The 21605-nt window shown below is 41.3% G+C and overlaps 1 protein-coding gene across 2 annotated transcripts in view; it reads right to left on the reverse strand.

The window, feature by feature from the left end:
- Positions 1 to 432: 432 nt before the first annotated feature.
- The window catches only part of LOC145408377 (uncharacterized), an 89100-nt gene continuing 67927 nt past the window's right edge, over positions 433 to 21605 (reverse strand). For both annotated transcript variants that reach the window (XM_080279107.1, XM_080279105.1), the window contains exons 9-10: positions 14323 to 14566; positions 433 to 1064 (exon numbers count right to left, since the gene is read on the reverse strand). In XM_080279107.1, the coding sequence (XP_080135233.1) occupies positions 714 to 1064; positions 14323 to 14566 (595 nt within the window). In that variant the 3' untranslated portion in view covers positions 433 to 713. The remainder of the gene's footprint in view (positions 1065 to 14322; positions 14567 to 21605) is intronic.

Raw genomic sequence — 21605 nt, forward strand, 5'->3', positions numbered from 1 at the left:
TGGTAGGGTTAGCAGAGCCACCATTGGCTGTTGTGGTGGCGTGAAGGTTGCGGCGCCTTGTGTGGCTCGATGGCGCCTAGTAGTGCTCAGCAGCGCTGCCCTGGGCTGCATCAGCGGGGATGGGCGGCGGGACTGCGGGAACACTGGCGGCCACAGCGTCAGAAATGATAGGGCGGGTAGTGCGGGTACTGCACGGGCCGAGTCGGGTCATCGGGCCGCGGCGGGTACGGCTGGTAGGCGCGGTACTCCGGTCGCAGCCCTGGGTACTCCGGCAGAGGGTAGTAGTGCGGGTACACCTGTGGATGCGGCGGCTGTGCCAGGGACGCAGCTGAGTACAGGGGGTCCTGTGGCAGTGTCGCCGGCGGGGAATACAGCGCTGGATGGTGGGGGTCAGCGGCTGCGGCTGCGGCGGCGGCGGCGGCGGCGGCAGAGTAGAGAGGCGCCTCGGTACCCGAGAATACGACGGGCGTGGGCGGCCCTCCACTCTCACCGTAGTCGGAGCCTGGACCCAGGGAGGTCCCGGCATCCGCCTGGGCAGCCTGACTCGTCACCTCCGCTGGAGGCGGGGGTGGCGGGTGCGGCTGCGGTATTTCGTGCGTAGACTGCGACGTCGGCTGTGGTGGTTGTTTCTGATCTTCCTCCGTCGGACGCTCAGACCTGTGAGGGTCTGGCGCGACGTCGGCGCTGTGGCGGCCAGTGTTCCCTTCATCTAGTCAATATTGCTCTGAAGGCGGTCCTGGGGTGAGCTGCTGCTGCTGTTGAGGCTGTGCCTGCTGCGGCTGTTGTTGCGGCGGCGGGGTGTGCTGCGGCGGCTGCTGTGCTGGCTGCTGCAGGGCCGGCTGCGGCTGGTTCTGTTGAGGGTCGGCCGGGTAGTGCTCTATCGTCATCTCCTGATGCAAGAAATCCTGATGTGGAAGTCCATCTTCGTATTTGCCGCGCTTGAAACGTCCATACAAAGAGGAGTAAGGCAGATTAAAGTGTATAGCAGCCTGATTGATGGACATCTCACCTACCCGTACAGCTTCTAAGGCGTCCTTCATGTCCTCCTCTGACCACGGCACGCCCTAGGGGAGAAGGATGGTGGAGGGGGTCACACTCAGGTCTCTGCTCTCGGGGGCAGGAAGGAGTTGCACTCACTCACTCATATACCTACCCGGTCACCTTCCCGCCACCACCTCACTCACTCACCCACTCCACATGGGCAACAAACCTGCACATACAACACTGTGTGTTTGTGTGTGTACGTGTGTGTGTGTTGCAATCAGTTGTATCACTGTCTTCTCATCAGAGATGAGACCACTGACTGTAACGTGTGCTAATTTTCTATGAAAGTGAAATGGTGACATACCAGATATAAAATTTTACAGCTCAAAATAATGTATATATATATATATATATATATATATATATATATACATGAACTAATGTTAAAGTTTCAGGAAATTTAAATATGAATATAATTATAAGTAGGGTACCTTTTTGCAACATTACTTTCAGCCTTGTGATCTTGTGCAACCTCACTTGGTAATGCTGTAAAGTTGTTTGAAGCAATCCTGTAAGCCATTTGGTGGCACACTATTCAGTGGTATCATGGCACCAGCCTCACACTGCCGCCTTATTTATTACGCTCACCTTTCATTTATTCTTTTACCGTGTCCCACACAACACCACACCGCGACGGACTGCTTCTCGTTGGCTTAGGAGATGCTCTAGCACCTCTTTCTTTTTGTTTTGTGTTGCATTGTATGACTGAATTCTTGAGTATTATAAACATACATCGTTTTAACCCTTGGGAACCTGAAAGCATATCTAGTAATACATTCAGAATTCAGCTCTCAAGTGATATGTGTATTGCTTGGCAAGTCAGTTCGGTGGATGATAACCATACACGTCATAAAGTTTCATTTCAACTGTTCTTTTATTAGTAATATATATCGAATGTTAATCTGTTATTTGGACAAGTAAGCTTGCAAATGAAAAAGTGGAAGAGTACCTTTCAATCCATCTAGAACATAACACGGGATCTCTGAGCATGGTGGGTATTCTCTGTGATTACATTTATCGGCATGTGAGGCTGTGGGAATTTCAGCCGTATTGCAAATGTCTTTTGCAGATGTCATAACACTTCATTCTCACTTATTTGTTTTGCACAGTATACTACAGCAACTTCTCGTGACTAAAGCAGCCGATGATGGTATTAAAGGAATAGAAATAACATTAAAGTAAATAGTGAGGTTCGATGGGTATAATAAATCGCCGAGAATAAGGAGTTACGAAGCAGTACAACTTATAATACGGCACTTACTGAAAGATAAGTTGGTTGTGAAGGTAATCATGGCCGGGGAGTATCACACACCGACTGATGAAAAAAAAGTTGATTTATTTAACTTTATGGTTTTATTTCACTGTTTAATCTCCCTTTTTATTTCACTTTTCTCTTTACATGCATTGTATCTACAGTGACCCATGCTCTAATCTTTACTTACATTGTTTAACTTTAATTTCGCTGTTTAATTTCATTGTTTTCACTTTACATGCCTCTTACCTACAGTGCTCTGTACTCTTCCTAATCAATTTATTTTGTTTATTACATCTTACTGCCCTCTTCTGTGTTGCATAATTCTTTCCAATATTGTCATACTCTACATAAATACTGTACAAAGGATATTAACCACCCATGTTCAAAAATAAATTGCTAATTAAGAGGTGTTAGGAAGCCTCCTTAACAGACAAGAATACGGGCCCTTATTTTGGCTGTGTTGGACCGAGATTTATCCCTTTAAGGCGGAGTTCTGCATTTACACATTTTATTCTTACTGACACCGGACAATTTTATTGGGAATTAATATCACACCTCACTGTTTTATTATTTTATTCAGAACTGACATCGCACTTTATTTTATTTATTTTATCTCAACCAGCGACAGATGTTGCTCATCTTAAGGATATATTTGCTTCTTAGACTTTACTCATATTTTCTTTAAGGTGATGCAAAGATAGAGCTGAATTCCCTGACACAACAAGTACAGTACTGCTTCAAACAACTTTATATCTGTAACACAGAATTTCCTTTTAATAATTAGACTGCCAATACATGATTCCATGGAACACGGAAGAGTTAAGCTTATTTTCTTTAACCCCTAACCGCCGGCTGACGGGTATACAATTCACGATTTTGGGCGCGGGGCAACGCCGGTTGATGTGTATAGCCACAGGCGTCTTCCCACTACCCTTTGAACTTTAACTTATCCTTACTCATCGACGGGACCACCTAGAGACGTGGGGATACTTTCATTTGAAAGAGGAAGAGTTGGTGTTTCTTATGTATCTTTAATTTTTTCTCTAGCTGTTATAGTTTGGCAGATATTAGGGTTTAAAGTAAGGGTATTTTTTTTCCATCAGGGATATCCCCCGTAGGGAGGAGTGTGCAACATCGGAAAACCCCCGGCGTGTAGGGGTTAAGATGATACGAAGAGCTGAATTCTTTGGCACAACCTGTATAAGGTGAATTTAGTACTGCTTCAAGAGGATTTTCCTTTAGATTAACAATGTATGATTACACTGACTTACAGGGAGGGAAGGGGGTAAAAAAAAATCTCCCATTTTTACATATATTTTCTTGCCGCCTCCAAGCGATTTAATTCAGTACTGCGATGACCTTTTACCACAATAGCATATCTTAATTCGCCACCAAGAAATTTCTTTGTCATTTATCAAAGGCTTTATCAATTATCCGTTTATTACATTTATTTATTTACATATTAGTTTTTGTTATTATTATTATTATTTTATTATTATTATTGTCACTACTACTACTACTACTACTATTATCATCATCATTATTATTATTATTATTATTATTATTATTATTATTATTTATTATTATTATTTATGTACATATTCACAACCCCCAGATAAACCGTCAGATTGAGTGAGATCTCTCGTAGTGAAGTAGTTACAGTTTACAGTCTCAGATAAACCCTAATGATCCTTCTTGATGTTGCAACAATAAGACGGTTCTCTTCATCTTATGGCAGCGTCACACTGGGACAAAAGTGGCTAACATGCTAGACAGTTTTGCGACCCGCTAGCCAAACTGACTCACGGTGAGCGAGATTTCCCTTGCTAGGCGAAATGGATAACAATTCTCGCTCACAGCTTGTTGGTGGGATTAGAACTCAAATGAGCCTATATTAATTTTGTAATTGGTGAGAAGATATTCTGTTATTCACAGAAGGAAACTTTAACTAAACTTGTTACATAAATACAATTTAATTCATGTGGTTTTTATTCACTTTAATTTTTTTCTTGTGACATGAAATAAATATTCTGACACTCGGGTGACCAGCCCGCGGAGGCTGTCTGTTTTGTCTTCAAACAACAAGTAGAAATCAGATTTCGATATGGATCCTGCGGCAAGGAAAACTCTAGTAGACTGCTTTGTGGCTCTGGAGTTGCTAAAGTACGTTAGGAGGTTGTAGAAACGGAGGAAAAGGGAGTGGGTACTCCATGGTGGTTTATTTACAAATGACCACGAGGCGCCAAGGCAGACGACACTGTTAGCCATTTCGGCTCGCAAAAACACACGAGTGTGACGGACACTCGACTCTGCTAGCCGTTTTGGCTCGCATGTTAGTCACTTTTGGTCTAGTGTGACGCTACCTTTATGTGAGAAGTTTCGTAGTGGATGTCGCAGTGGGGGGATTTAAGTTTCCATTTTCCTTTTTGTCATGAAAGAATTTATTCCATCCATCCATCCATCATCCAATCCTATGTTGCCCCATGAAGAGCACTGAAGCCCGGGGCTAGGCAAATTGGTCCTGACATTTAAGATGAGTTTATTTAATTATTTATTGCATTTTTAGACGATTTTATTAAACTTACGGGAAGGTACTAGTAAAGCTTAGGCAGTCTTCACTGATCCCTTTAGTGTGATATACATTAAGTGTTTTCTTTATCATTATTATTATTATTATTAGTAGTAGTAGTAGTATGATGGCACATTTTGGCGTTATTCATTCTTACTGTCAGTTTATTCATATTCATATTCATATTATTATTATTATTATTATTATTATTTGGTTACAGGGGGACTATACCCCGTTTGCTTTAACTTAGCCTTGAAATGCCATCACTCCGTCTTGAATGCCGAGTTGTAACAGTGGATTAACGCTAGAATACGTTGCTAGTCACGAAGAAGAGCTTTGGAAACGATGCAGTCATGGTATCGTCTCGTTTGTAACAGTAGCCTAACGGTGGATTATGCTAGTCACGAAGAAGTGCTATTAAAAGGCGGTAGTCATGGTACTGTCTGAGGTTTAACAGTTGGACGCTAGTCACGAAGAAGTGCTGTGGAAAGGTGGTAGTGATGCTTAACGGTTGAACAGGATGCTGGTCTCGAGGAAGTGCTATGGAAAGGATGCAGCCACGATATCGTCTGAGGTTTAACGGTTGGACAGGATGCTAGTCACGAAGAAGTGCTATGGAAAGGCGGCAGTCACTATCGTCTGAGGTTTAATGGTTGAACAGGATGCTAGTCACGAAGAAGTGCAATGGAAAGGCGGCAGTCACTATCGTCTGAGGTTTAATGGTTGAACAGGATGCTAGTCACGAAGAAGTGCTATGGAAAGGCGGCAGTCACTATCGTCTGAGGTTTAATGGTTGAACAGGATGCTAGTCACGAAGAAGTGTTATGGAAAGGCGGTAGTCATGGTAGTGTCGGAGCTTTAACGGTTTGACAGGATGCTAGTCACGAAGAAGTGTTATGGGAAAGGGGTAGTCATGGTACTGTCTGAGCTTTAACGGTTTGACAGGATGCTAGTCACGAAGAAGTGCTATGGGAAGCCGGTAGTCATGGTATTGTCTGAGGTTTAACGGTTGAACAGGATGCTAGCCACGAAGAAGTGCTATGGAAAGGATTCAGTCACGGTACTGTCTCTTCCACCAATGGAACTGTGGCATAAGCTGCAAAAGGACGAAAATCTGGGCCAAGTTATCTTCCGTCCGGTGACTTTTTGTTCTCTAGACGATTTTATTCAGCTGAGAAACGGTAGGCAATTAATGTTAAACCCCTTAATTTCAGCGACTTATTTTCCAGACGATTTTATTCAGCTGAGAAACCGTAGGCAGTCAAAGTTAAATCCCCTTCATTCCAGTGACCCTGTTCTCTCCAGACGGTTTTTATTCAGTTTATGGGTGATTTTTCGAAAGGGAGGGTTGGGTGAGGGGGTTGACAGAGGCCTAATTAACCCCCTCACTGCCAAGGACCTCCCCGGTAGCTGAGTGAAATGGTCTGGTGTATATAACAAAACAGGTCATCGGATTGAAAGGGTTGGAGGAAATGTTGCAAAAGGGTACCGGTGCAATATTTTTCTTTTTCCTTTTTTATGGACAAACTATTCTGGAAATTGTGTATAACCTGCCGTCTGTATTAATGTGAAAATGTTGTGTGTGTGTGTGTGTGTGTGTGTGTGTGTGTGTGTGTGTGTGTGTGTATTCGCATTTCACCTGTTCAGTACGGTTATGCCTCCTATACTTCGTTCTTGCTACCTCCTGGCGATTAATTTCTCTCAAAGGGAAGACACATAGTAAAGAGGTCATAGAATAATTCTGTTAAGAGGTCAGTGAGTAACCCCATCAAGATGTTAATGAGTAACTCCATTAAAAGGTCAGTGAATAACTCCATTAAGAGGTCATTGAAGAACTCCATTAAGGTCAGTGAATAACTCCATTAAAAGGTCAGTGAATAACTCCATTAAAAGGTCAGTGAATAACTCCATTAAAAGGTCAGTGAATAACTCCATTAAAAGGTCAGTGAATAACTCCATTAAAAGGTCAGTGAATAACTCCATTAAAAGGTCACTGAAGAACTCCATTAAGGTCAGTGAATAACTCCATTAAAAGGTCAGTGAATAACTCCATTAAGGTCAGTGAGGAACTCCATCAAGAGGTCAATGAATAACTGCAGGTCAATAACTAAGACGTCGGTGAATAACTAAAGGTCAATGAATAACTGCAGGTCAATAACTAAGACGTCGGTGAATAACTAAAGGTCAATGAATAACTGCAGGTCAATAACTAAGACGTCGGTGAATAACTAAAGGTCAATGAATAACTGCAGGTCAATAACTAAGACGTCGGTGAATAACTAAAGGTCAATGAATAACTGCAGGTCAATAACTAAGACGTCGGTGAATAACTAAAGGTCAATGAATAACTACAGGTCAGTGAATGACTCATTTCAGTATGCTCCAAGTAAGTAAAAAATTCAAGTAACGATATTTAAGTGTAAAAATTGAGGGTGACAGCGCAAATTAGCATAAAAACCGTCTTGGTGGTGACATAGGCTACACCCCCCTTCACTACGTTTTCTTTGCGATTTATTCTAGACTTCAGACGATTTTATTCAGGTTTGGGGAGGCTTCTCGTGGTGTTCCAAGGGTTAGAAGGAATCGTCAGTTAAATATTGTAGTTTATTACTGCTGTTCAGACAATTTCATTCAGCTTAGAACTGGAGGGTTAGATTTTGTAGATTTTATAATTGTTTCTCTCTTCAGACGATTTGGGGACTGAGAAGAAACTTTGGAAATGGAGATGTGTGAGTTTTTTCATTTAGTTTATTTATTTTTATATCTTAACACGATTTTATTTACCTGAGAAGAAATTTTGGAAATGGGGGGGGTTAGATATTTTTTTAGTTTACTTTTATATCTTAAGACGATTTTATTTTGCTTGCGAGGAGAAACTTTGGAACATGAGATAAGATTTTTTAAAGTTTATTTTTATATCTTAAGACGATTTTATGTAGCTGAGGAGAAACTTCGGAAAATGAGATGTTAGATTTCTTTATTTTTATATCTTAAGACGATTTTATTTAGCTTAGGAGGGAAACTTTTGGAACTAGAGGGGTTCGATTGGTAGTTTGGCATGTTCTTACCTCCAGGCGATTTTATTCAGCTTATGAGGGAGACGAATTGGACGGGTTGGTGCTCGTATTTTTATCGACTGACGGTTTCCTTCAGCGGAGGAGGATTTTTTTGGAACTGAGGGGTTAATTTTATGCAGTGTATTTTTCACACGTTAAGACGATTTCAGTCAGCTTAGAAGGGCGACTTAGAACTGGAGGGGTTAGGTGTTGCCTCAGATAACCCCCCTAATCACCAGACAGTATCCCTCAATGTCAAAAAAAAAATCGTCTGGAGGCAGCAAGAATAAGAAATGGCGTCATGGAACCCAGTGGAGTCAACCCCTTCACTGCGAGAGGCCTGCCCTAAATCGAACAGTTCCGTCTGATAGTAGCAAGAAGGAAGTAAATAGGCGTAATCGTACTGAGAGGGTTGTGATAGTGTTCGTGTAATGGCGGTCAATAGTTCCTTTACACCGTCTCGAAATAATGTGAGCCCAATAAATTTTATATTAGTAAATAACGGAGTCACTGAATATTGCCCTGATACGTCGAAATCCCTATAATAATAATAATAATAATAATAATAATAATAATATCCTAAATGTTCGAAATTTCTATACGATTACTACTACTATTGCTAATAATAATAATAATAATAATAATAATAATAATAATGTCCTAAATTTTTTGAAATCCCTACGAAGGTTAATGATGATGATAATAATAATTAATAATAATAATAATAATAATAAAAATAATAATAATGCCTATAATGTTCGAAATCCCCAAGAAAAAAAAAATAATAATGAAATCTCCCTAACCTGAACTTCCTCTGGTCTAACCTGACAAAAGATCACTAACCCGTTTCTGCCCAGGTGATGACCAGGTGTAGTCAGATCGGGTGAACTTAATCATTAACCTCATAATTAAAGTTCCACAGAATTTCAGGTAATTACGGCATAAAGGTGTGAGAGTTGCACAGTTCCGTGAGGTGATGAACAAAACATTAAGAAATTTTGATGAACTAATGAACTTAAGTGGTAGATATTTGGCCTTTTTTTATTATTATTATTACTGACTCCAAGCGTACAATTGATATCAAAACCATGCAATTGCCAACCATCAATTTCTGGATTCTTGCAACGTTAATTTGCAACCACAGAAATGCAAATAGTATCAAAACCTAATCGGATCTTCCTAAGTGGGGTTGGAATTCGCTGCACGGATTTAGAATTGCAGTAGTATACAGGAACTATTGGCCGTGACAGTGTGTGTGTGTGTGTGTGTGTGTGTGTGTGTGTGTGTGTGTGTGTGAATATGCTTTTATGTGGGTTTCGAGTACTGAATGTGTGTGTGTGTGTGTGTGTGTGTGTGTGTGTGTGTGTGTGTGAATATGCTTTTATGTGGGTTTCGAGTACTGAATGTGTGTGTGTGTGTGTGTGTGTGTGTGTGTGTGTGTGAATATGCTTTTATGTGGGTTTCGAGTACTGAATGTGTGTGTGTGTGTGTGTGTGTGTGTGTGTGTGTGTGTGTGTGTGTGAATATGCTTTTATGTGGGTTTTGAGTACTAAATTTTGTGTGTGTGTGTGTGTGTGTGTGTGTGTGTGTGTGTGTGAATATGCTTTTATGTGGGTTTTGAGTACTAAATTGTGTGTGTGTGTGTGTGTGTGTGTGTGTGTGTGTGTGTGTGTGTGTGAATATGCTTTTATGTGGGTTTCGAGTACTAAATGTGTGTGTGTGTGTGTGTGTGTGTGTGTGTGTGTGTGTGTGTGTGTGTGAATATGCTTTTATGTGGGTTTCGAGTACTAAATGTGTGTGTGTGTGTGTGTGTGTGTGTGTGTGTGTGTGTGTGTGTGTGTGTGTGTGTGGATATTTCCGTACATGACAGTGGGTGCGAGCGTGCATGTGTTTGTATGCGTCTGTAGGTATGAGTGTGTGAATACGTGTGGCTGTGTTTGTTTGTGTATATTCAAGAGTGTGTTTTTATGTATGTGAATTTTTTTTTGTGAATTGCAAGCTTATACAGTCGGTCAAAAAAGTATCGCTCAGGTGGGGTACGATGATATTTGAAACGGTCAATAGAGCGTCTGAAATCTCAAAAATATTTACCTGGTATCACCTGACTGCATTATAATAACAACCCTGATTGGTAAATGTCACAAGCAAGCAACATGTTCCATCTTTAAGCAAGAAGATTTACCCAAACGGAAAAAAATGATAATAATCGGGCATTTTCTTCAAGTAATTGTACGTGGTTTCAGTTGCTTCGCGCCAAATCTGCACTGATACTTCTTTGCTCGACTATGTAATTAGGGACAGTTGTTAATATTTCCGATCTTCTACCTTTCACTTTCCTCCGGTGGCTAATTATCCCAAGCTTAGAGAGGACCGGTATGTTTCTTTACTCACAGATGTTGCTCTTTAAAATTGTGTGTCATGGAGGAAAGTGGAAGTATGAAGAAGACGTGGAAGAGTAGGTGAACTTTTGTCTCGTTACACCTGGCTGCATATGAACCTGTGACTGCATTAATGTGTCTCAGAAGTCTGGCATCTGGTGCACTTGATAACCATGACATAATGACATGTTTCTTGGTGGCACTGACTTAAAGCAGGTATCAGATATTAGCACAAAAGACCAAGGTACCGTGATGCATGAACGTTGGAAACTTTACCTTCATTTCCACTTCACACACACACTGTCTCAGGTTCATGTGTGGCCAGCTTTACATCCGTGTAGTTGTAATTTAAGTCTATGCATGTAATTGTGTATGAAGACCTATATGTACCCGAAAGGAAAATTGACACACGGAATTTGCAGAGCGCTTTTGTGATGTGAAAGGGCTTGAGAAAGTTCGTGTTTCATGTTTTCCCTGTGTATATCAGCGTATTTACGAGTCACTTGCTTGTAGGCGATGTATTTTACCGACCTGTATGAGTAGTAGTGTGTACAGACGTGCGTGTACTTGTATGGGTGGAGTGTGTGCACTTGCATGGGTGTGGGGTATGTGAGTATGTGTGTTTGTGAGTCTGTGTACTTGTGAATGTGTGTATACTGTATAATGTACTTGTCAATGTGTGTGTATCTCAGTGTATCATTGTATGCTTGATAAATCTGAAAACATTAACTTCTCATACACGTCCAGCAATTGTTATTAATTCACCATAAAGATGGAATTTTACCCAGTATATGAAATACGGTATCCATTTGTAAAATAAATGACAAGGGGAGGGGGGACTAAGCCAAGAGTAACAGCGCTCATTGTGAAACCATTGATCAGCCAGGTAAAGATACTTAAAAAATCGTGTGCACATATGCGTGTGGTTATGTGCACATAATTGTGTGTGTGTGTGTGTGTGTGCAGTCGTATATAGTTGTGTACACTGTGTATGCACATTCGTGGCTGCGGATGTGCGTATGTGTGTGGCTTTCTGCATTCATACCAGGTGGTTATGTGCACGCCTTGACCAGCATTCGCGTCGGTTATGGAAGCTCCCTAACGCGTTTTCCTTAGCGATCTATTTTTGGATATGGGTGGTCAATATCCTTTTGTACCTTATCTATGCTGATTATGACTATATTACAGCGTTTATGTAACAAGGGGAGTGAGGTGTAATAAGCAAAATAAGTCGCACTGTAAAAGGTGTTAGGGATCTTCCTCAACCGACTGGAATACGGACCAAATTCCACGAGACGACCTGACGATATATATCCTGTGTGTGTGTGTGTGTGTGTGTGTGTGTGTGTGTGTGTGTGTGTGTGTGTGTGTGCTTTATATGAGTTACTTAAAATATCAGGTTGAAGATTAGTTTTCTTAATTGAACCAGAGAGAGAGGTACTAGGACTTAGAGTACAGGAATAATCTGTATGTATCATCTTTTGTTTCAAGATTTAAAACAACAGTGTCTTGACAGTACTTTTTTCTCCAATAACGTTGTGTGTGTGTGTGTGTGTGTGTGTGTGTGTGTGTGTGTGTGTGTGTGTGTGTAACTAGGTGTGGTTGTGTACATGCACATTCGAGTGTGTGCCTGTGGATAATCGCGTGTGGATGCACATACATACGTGTGATTTTGTGGGTTGTGATCATACATACTTGCATTTATTTATAAGCGCATTCAAGCCTGTGACGTATTTGTGGACGTGTGCTTCATATTTAACCCCATGAATACGATGACTAATTTTATTCTTGCAATTTCCGGGTGAATTTAAACATCCAAGGGTAAATATTGTCTTGTGAGGGGATTAATGAGGGATTTATCGTACTTTCCACTGTTATAAATCTCCCCATGGCTGTAGAAGTCATCGTATTGAAGTTTGAATAATACGTAATCCTCATTTTCTGGTACATGGCTGGTTTCCTGTGCTGGGTACGGGTATGGGAAGTGTGTGTGTGTGTGTGTGTGTGTGTGTGTGTGTGTTTGTGTGTTTATGCGTGTATGTGGCACAGCGTGAGTGCAGTGATCAATCCCCAGCGGAGTGGCCAGAAACACAGTCATCGTGAAATCAAACACATCATCCATAACTCCATTCATATTACCACTTTGTTTCTCGGTGAGTGAGATGGGGCAGGTGGTCTCCTTTGCCGCGTGCCTTACCTATGGGGGGCCGAGTGGCGATGTCAGTGGGTGTGACTTAACTTCAACCCTCTCACAGGCAGGCAGGGGGTGGGGGGTGAGGGGGAAGGGGGGGAGGGAGGACGAACACCCCCCACCCACTAGCATGCACCCAACCCCACACCCACCACCCCACAGTACACCCACCACAGTTCTGACTAGTGGGTGTAGGATTATCACATCAGTAGCCAATCAGACAGGGGTTTTGATGCAAGGAATGCCACACTGTTGTTAATGTGGATCTAATTCAATCATCATTATCATCATCACTACACCTGGCTAATTCAATCATCATTATCATCATCACTACACGTGGTTAATTCAATCATTATCATCATCATCATCATCGTATGTGGGTCTGATTCAGTCATCCTTATGTGGTTCTAAGTCAATCATCATTATCATCATCATATGTGGTTCTAATTCAGTCATCATTATCATCATCATCATCATCATCATATGTGGTTCTAAGTCAATCATCATTATCATCATCATCATGTCTCATGGTAGCCAATTGTAACCAGCTTATTTAAAAGCCATATCTGTTAAACCAGAGACTAAATATATGGATCTGATTCATCCTTAGTCATTAGTTTCAAGGTAGCCATTTCTTAAAACAGGTTAATTAGTTGATAAGATGTTAATTAATTGAAACCAAAAGTGTCACCCAAATTTTCAGCCACACAAATGACATGTGCTTGTTTTTTTTCCAACCAGTCTCTAGGTAGCCAATTGGAACTGGTTAGAGTTTTAATTATTAATTTTTTTAGCACAAGGAATTTTAATTATCAAACCACAAAATTTCAGTATACAATTAATATCAGGGTAGCCAGATTTGTTACAGGTTTAATTTGGGCTGAAATAATCGCCAATTTTGTTTCAGTTTCCCCTTTTCTGAAGCACTGGCACTCGTTACAGATTTTAATTGTTACTGTAAGATGCAGTTGCAGTTATAGACTAAGAGTTTGTAACTTAACATATCATGCTCTATAATTATTTGTGTTTTCGTATTTGGGAGGGAGTTTATTTTGTAACTAGTCAGTTGTACTAACTGGAAGTTTATTGATTGATTTTTTTTTCAAGTTTTAAGAATGCACAGTATTGATAATCATTTTTATTAAAAATTTCGAGCATGTTTTTAAATTTAAAAAATCACAGTGTATAACAGGTTGGATACTTTCGTATGTGAATGCATTAATGAACATTAATTTAGGTAAGTTTTTTTTTTTTTTATAAGAAAATGAAAGGCAGTTTAGGAAAGATTTTTTTTCCTAGTTTTCAGTTGACCTACTTGAAAAAATAATTTGGTTCAAAAATGTCTCATTGCACAAGGTGGAATACAGTTTTTAAAAATATTTGTTTCCAGAGTGCACAAAACAGTTTAAAATTTCAGCAGTGTTCTGAGTGCTCCAAATTTTAGATAATTTAGTTTTTCCGATGGTTCAAAAGGATATACAGTATTACTTTTTTTTTTTCCTGTCTTTCCATTTTGTATCTTCTACATGGCATAAAATGAAAGGTGATTTAGATGAGATCTTTATGCCCAAAATGAAGGCATTTTACTTTTTTATTCTGGTAAACTTCCAAATGTTAAAAATGTAAAGATAATTTTAGCATTGACAGAATTTAGTTTCCCGCATGCCCCAGGTAGTGACACTTAAAATTTAGCAACAGTAGCGGTAGTAGTGAAGCCTGAGAGAGTTAAACGGGTGGGTGTAGGTGTGTGCGTGTGTGGGCAGGGCGTGAGTAGAGTAGGACTTAAAGCCTGGGAGGAGGACACGAAGGATTACACGAACCTGACTGACCTGATATTTGCTCAGCTCGATGCCCTCTCTGCGACATCGACCATAGAGCGTGCCGGTTGGGATGCCGTACTCCTGAGCTGACTTCTGGACGCTCATGCCTCCTCGTATGGCGTCCAGAGCTTTGTTGAGGTCATCGGGATTCCATGAGGGTTGGATGGCAGAAAAGGGCGAGGAGAGTTTGATGCCCTCCTTGCGGGCGATCTTGTACAGTGTGGAGTTAGGGATGCCGAACTCCTTTGAGGCTCTGTTGGTGATGGTACGGAGGAGGGGAAGAGGCTTTGGTTAGCACAGATCATAGTTATTTGCTGTATTTAAATGATTTTGTAAAAGTAGGAGCTTAACATACACGGTGGAAATGGAGATGCCTAACTCCTTTGAGACTCTTTTTGGTGCTGATAAGGATGAGGGAAAGAGTGTTTGGTTCTTATTGTTTGTGGGACTCTCTGATTAGAGAAATAAAGTAAATAGAGGAGGGTTTTGATGCCTTCCTTGAGGGCGATCTTGTGTAGTATGGAGTTAAGGATACTGAACTTCTTTGAGCCTCTGCTAGTGATGATGAGGAAGAGGGGAGGAGGGTTTGGTTATTATAAGTTGTAGTAAGTAGTTGTTTATGATTAAGTAAGTAAATGTGAAGAGATAAATGTTGATGCCCTCCTTGAAGGCAGTCCTGTACAGGGTGGCGTTAGGGATATTGAACTTCTTTGAGACTGTTGGCTGTAAAAAGGATTAGCAGAAGTGTGGTTGCAGTGAACATGGGTATAGCAGAAACAGGAGGGTTTTATCTTGGGCAGTGTAAAGATACTGAACTCCTTTGATGCTGTGTCGATGATTTTAAGCATGGGAAGAAGAAGAGGGGGAATATTACTGTGTCGATGATAAATGTAAACATGGGAAGGGCAGGAGGGGGAATATTACTGGTTGTATTGATTTGTTAAAAGTCAGGAAGGTGATTCAGTAGGTTATAAATATATATACTTCTCTCTGTCTCTTCCTGCAGGTGATAATGTATGAGGGTAGTAGGTGGATAATCGTCTTAAGATTATAGAAAAGATCAGATCAGTTACACATACTAGGCATACTTTCAGGTCTCGTAGATAGAGTTTCTCTCTCTCTCTCTCTCTCATCCAGTCCAGTTACATTTCACACCAATTAAATACAACCTACAAAAATGCACGCAAGTTGGCTAATTAGTTGGCAGGAATGGAGCAGACTAAATACCAATAGGTCAGAGTGGAGAAAGCTTGGGATAGGTCGTGCCCTTGATGGAGGTAACACAGGCAGGTGATGGTGATGATGATGATGGTGACGGTGGTGGTGGTGGTGGTGGTGGTGACGATAACGATTGTGGCGATGATAATGATGTTGATGACGATTGTGATGATTATTATTATTATTATGATGATCCTTTTCTTTGCTATGGTCTCACTGGGTATCCGAAATGATCAGTACAGCTCGCGATTTTCCCGCAAACATTAATATTTCCTCATCAAAAATATTTTTATAATAATACCGAACAGGTAAATATCTCAACCCTGCGATGGAATTTTACGAAAGCGAGTTTATCAGCGTGGGGTGGAAATCATCGGTCATTTTGCAGCATTCTTCGTTTGTCAGATTGTTTCGCTAGGTGTACCCAGACTTTTTGGTGCAATTGTACTTTACTCATACTAACACTGGAATTTTTTGTACAGGTGAAAGAAATACCTGCAGCCACTGGATTAAAAAGAAGAGCTGTATTAAACTGTTTAGTATTGTGGACGTTCCTGGTTCGTTTATTCACAGTAATAGCTAGAGAGAGAGAGAGAGAGAGAGAGAGTGTGTGTAGACAAATAGTAGCAATCAAGGAGTTGAAATACAGGTAAATATATGAAAGCACGCACGCACGCACACACACACACACACACACACACACACACACACACACACACACACACACACACACACACACACACACACACACACACACACACACATTCTCCCAAGCAAACGGGGTGAAGCGATGCATAAACTCAACCCCAGAGATCAGCAGAAAATAGAGTTGTGATGCGTCGGTGTCCTCTCAGGCAAAGGGTTAGATTGATATGTACCGGTGTGTAATGTGTCACTAGTTTTAGAGTAGTTTCCCTTTTTCCTTTTTTCTGTGAAGGAATTAAGACTTTTTGATGGATTTTTTTTTATTTTTTATTTTTTGGCTTCTCCAGATGGTTATATTTTCCGGAAGTTTGTGTGTATGTATAGATGGATGGATATCTGTATGTATGTATGTGTGAATGAATTTATGTATAGGTGAATAATTTAACTACTACATCACCATTCAGGAGTTACCCTTCTTGATTTTTCCTTTAACCCCTTCAGTACGATTGTCTACTTTAATCCTACTACCACTGGATCCATTCATGCGTTTGGGGTAGTTGAAATTAAGTGCAAAAACCACGAGACGAAAGAGCAAGAGAATTAAATGGATTAGTACCCCCCCTCCCCCCGTGCTCCAACCGGACAAGTAAAGACAAATGTAGTGGTTGGAAGACACTCTCTCTCTCTCTCTCTCTCTCTCTCTCTCTCTCTCTCGTAAGCATTTTTGTTTGCGGTTTTATGGTCATGATTGGAGTCCTGTCTGTTTAATTTACACACACACACACACACACACACACACACACACACACACACACACACACACACACACACAACCCCTTAAAAACCACGGTAGTAAGAGCAGTGAGTGATGTCGATAAGCGGACAACGTGAAATTCGAGAAAAATAGACCACGTAGCCCATTTTTGTGCCTCGTGGACTGGCCCGGGGGAGGGGGGGGGGGGTTAGTGCAAAATGTTACTGAACAGGGGTTGGAGGAAGGAGAGATGACTTAACCCTTTCATTACGAGGAGGAGCTGAGTATAATCGTCTGGTAGTGGGTGGAATGTAGTTGTTTTTTTAGGGGGAGGATTGATATGGTAATCGAAGTGGTGAATCGTGAGAGGGGGTCTTTACTGGGAGATTGTCTTGAGGTCTTGAGCGAGATGCTATGTATTTATCTCTTGTGTACATAGCACCTGCCTATTTCTGTCAGTGTCTCTTTATCAGTGTGTTCTGCTTATATATCTATCTGTATATGTCTTACCTCTTTCAGTGTATCTATCTAAAGTATATCTGTGCCTACATATTTGCCCTTCATCGCTACTGAAAGGATTGAACTCACTCAGAGCGCACTGAGGAATCAATGCGAAGTGTACTTCAATAAAACTGTGCACAAAATCCGCCTTTACGAAATCCACCATATATATATATATATATATATATATATATATATATATATATATATATATATATATATTATATATATATATATATATATATATATATATATATATATATATATATAATGTGGAAGAACCAACACTCGATAGAGGAACATCATCTTGTTTATTGGAACGCACACTGGCAAAAGTAAACGTCAGCCAGGGGTCAGTATCTTGTAGCACTTGGTTCGATCAGTGAGACCAAACAGGCCTTTAGCCAAAGCATCATATAGCGCCATACGTAAACATTCCTTAGAATCTGACCACCTCATCCGCATTGACTCCTCAGTCGTTACTGTTCGTGTGAACCATGTGGAGCTTTCTCTTGAGTGTTAACTGAAGCATAGGCCGTCACTAGCCAGCGTGACACTTCCCTTGACCTCTTGTGTTTATAATGCAAGTAGCCTACTATAATGTTTTATCTGTGGACATTGCTTTACTTATCTTTTTTTTTGTTTTAATAATTATACCTTGTCCTTTTTCTTGCTTTATTGGTTTAACTTTTTATTTGTACCTGAAGTGAGGTACGGCAGAGGCATTAAGGGAAGAATGTTTAAGAACGTAGATTTGTGTTTTTGTGGGAGAGGTTCTGTGTAAGGAATCGGAAATGCCATGAAAGCCTTTGGGAAAAACAGAGATGTGGGATTGCGTGTTTGTTGGGCAGTTACCTTTGGCTGCTTGATCCAGTATGTCAGACAAATTATCATGCAAAATACCACAAATAAGAACAAGTAAATATAGTGCAAGAAACTGAGGAAAGAAGTAAAGTTCTGAGTTGAATTTGCGCGTAAGCCTCAGGGGAAAAAAACGCGAAAAGGAAAAATAAGATTGTTTGAGGAGGGAGTTACAACAATTATCTTGGTTGATGGACATATTCGCCTTTAAAATTCCACACATGTAAAGCTAAATTATGCACATGGAACAGTGGGTAAAAAAGAGGAGTGGTTCTGAAATGACGTGAGAATCTTTGAGAAATTATATATTAAAAAGACGAAAATAAGCAGTTATGTTTGAGGTGGTTTTCATGTTAGAAAAAAAAAGAATGCATTGTTGTGTTTCAGGCGAAGTTCTATTTTGTTAGATTAAAAAAAATAAAAATAAAAACGAAGAATAGCATTTTTGTGTTGAGGTGGTTTCATGTCGTTAGTTAAAAAGGAAAGTAAAAACCATAGTTAACGTTGTGACTGAGGTGGAGTTTCCATGTCGTGAGATCATCCAATAGCAGTCCATCTCCATTCCTAATCTTCAATTGAAAATAAAATACTTCATAAACACAAGATACAGGCGAAAAACTCAGGTCTGCTACCGAGCTGGCGAGTATGCTGGAAAGAAAAATAAAAAGAAGGATGCACAAATGAAAGAATTGGTATTGTTGTGTTTGTGGGGAAGCTGCCGTGTGTCACTAAATCCACCGACTGCCATTTATTTTACTATCAAATTAGCTTCACTCATGATAACACAGAAATATAATCAAAACACTAATAAATGCACGGAACAGGAAACAAAGAAAAGGGAGAAAAAAATAAATTGCAGTACTGTAAGCCTTAGAAAAAAATAAAAATACTGCAAAAAATGGAAAGGTAGAAGGAACGTTTTTTTGGACCGATTGCCAGATGTCACTAGATCTCTCTACAAGTTTTCGTCGCCCGTAATACCAAAAATATAATCCAGAAATATGTAAAGCTGAAGAAACAAGAGAGAGAGAGAGAGAGAGAGAGAATATGGCACTACAAGTTTTGGAAAAATAAAAACGACGCAAAAATGGAAAGGTAGGATTGAGTGTTGGTGAGGGGTTGCCAGATGTCGCCGGACGAGTATGGCGAGCAAGCGGCAATGTCACACACACATACACGCACACGCACTCACACGCACGCACGCACACACGGTAGCTGATATTTGTTTAAACTAGTTGAACGCTCAGTGGCTGAATCAATAGCTGAGGGAGGGGGAAGGGGAGGGACGGGAGGGGACAACATGAAGGTGGGGGGGAAGGGGGAACTAGAGGGGGGATTAGGGAGAAAGGGAGGGTTTCCGGCTAGGGGTGGGGGAGAGAGGAAGGAAGGGGAAGGGGAGACTGGACAGAGCATGGAGGGATGGAGAGAGGGGTATTAGGACGGGGATGGGAAAGGGAGCACATGGGGGAGGAAGAGAGCAGCATGAGGATAAGGGAGGGGGTTAGAGTAGGGAACATGGGGTGAAGTGGGGGTTGAGATGAGACGGTAGGGGGAGAGGAGAAGGTTCAGAGGAGGGGAGGAGACCATGGAGGGAGAGGGGGGGCTGGAAGAGGGGAGAGGAAAGGTGGGAGATGAAAGCTGAGGGAAGGAAAGGAGAAAGGGTATGAGGTAGGGGTTGGGGTAGGGGCATAGGTGAGTGAGGGGGGGGAGTGAAGGAAGGGAAGAAGGGGTTGTCTGAGAGGCGAGTGAAGGGAAGGGAGGAAGGGGACAGCATGAGAAAGAGAGGGGGGAAGGGAGGGATTGGAGGAGAGAGGGAGAGGCGAGGGGAAACGGAGAGGTTGATATGGAATTGATAGCTACGAGGGAATGGGAGGGGGGAGCAAGGAGGGAAGCTTGAGAATAGTAAATGGCGGGAGGGAGGGAGAAAGGGGGAAGAAAAAGAAATGAGAGATGGGGAGAAGCCGGAGTAAGAAAGGAGGGGAGGAAGAGGCAACAAATGGAGAGAGAGAGAGAGAGAGAGGAGGAGGAAATGGCAAAGCGGTGAAAGGGAGAGAACGAGGGAGAACGCAAGAAAAAAAAAATGGGGGGGTTAAAGGAAGTAAGAGAGAGAGAAACAGTTAAGAAATGTTGAAAAGGGGGGGAGGGGAAAGACGAAAAAAATGATGGAAAAAGAGAGATGAGAAAGAAGCAAGATGGAGTAGAAAGGAAAATAAGAAGGATGGAGAGGAAAGGGGTATGAAGAAATCAGGAAGTGGGAAAGAGAGGAATAAGGAGGAAAAAATGGGGAGGAGGGGATGAAATAAGGAAGACGATAAAGTACGAGAAAGAAAAATGAAAATACAACAGTAAGAATGAACAGAAGGAAGAAAAGCTAAGGGTGGATGAAGGAATGGGGTGAAGGAGTGGGGAGGGGAGGATGATGGAATGGGAAGGAGGAAGGGGCGTCAAGAAAGAGAGAGAAAGATAGGAAATGAAGGAATGGAAAATACAAGAGAGAAGAGATGCAGGGGAGTATGGTCAGGAGGGAGAAAAGGGGGGAAAATGAAGGAATGGGAAGAAGGGGAGATGAAGCGAGGAGTGGGGTGAGAGACTAAGAAATTAAGATGGGCAGAAAGGGGGTGAGGGGGAATAATGAGAGAGAGAGAGAGAGGTTTTGTGGAAATTAGGGAAATATTAATGGGAAACACACACACACACACACACACACACACACACACACACACAGAAGAGAGAGAGAGAGAGATTCACACGATGCTTTCTCAGCCTTAAAGCACGGGGTCATTGCCACCATTATCATCATCATCATCATCATCATCAATCAGAGACAATTCACTGCAGGACAGACACACTCCCATCCTTCTCCACTCTGACCCATTGACTGTTAGCCTGCCCCACCATCATAACCCTCCACATCTTACTAATTTCATATATCTTACTTTCTATCTTGCACATTTTTCTAACTTCCTATATCATGCTTCCTATCTCCCTCTTGCTTTCACTCTGTCACTCCGATGTTCTGTTATCTTTCCATCTCGTTCTGCCTCCCTCTTCCTGTCACCTTATCTGCAGATCGGTATGTGTTCGTGTTCTTATCTTGCTCTTCCTTTTACACCATCATTTTGTGTCTTTTCTGTTTTTCGAATGACGTAATGATGCAGTATATGTTTACAGAAGTAAATACTACTACTACTATCACCACCACCTCATCTATTACTACCATCTCTACTACTACCACCACCTTATCAATTTCTACCACCTCTACTACTACTGCTACTACTACTACCATCACCACTACCACTGCTGCTGCTGCTAC

The sequence above is a fragment of the Coenobita brevimanus genome, chromosome 77, assembly GCF_032717465.1.
Source record: "Coenobita brevimanus isolate Jiangsu-jjx chromosome 77, ASM3271746v2, whole genome shotgun sequence".
NCBI lineage: Eukaryota > Metazoa > Arthropoda > Malacostraca > Decapoda > Coenobitidae > Coenobita > Coenobita brevimanus.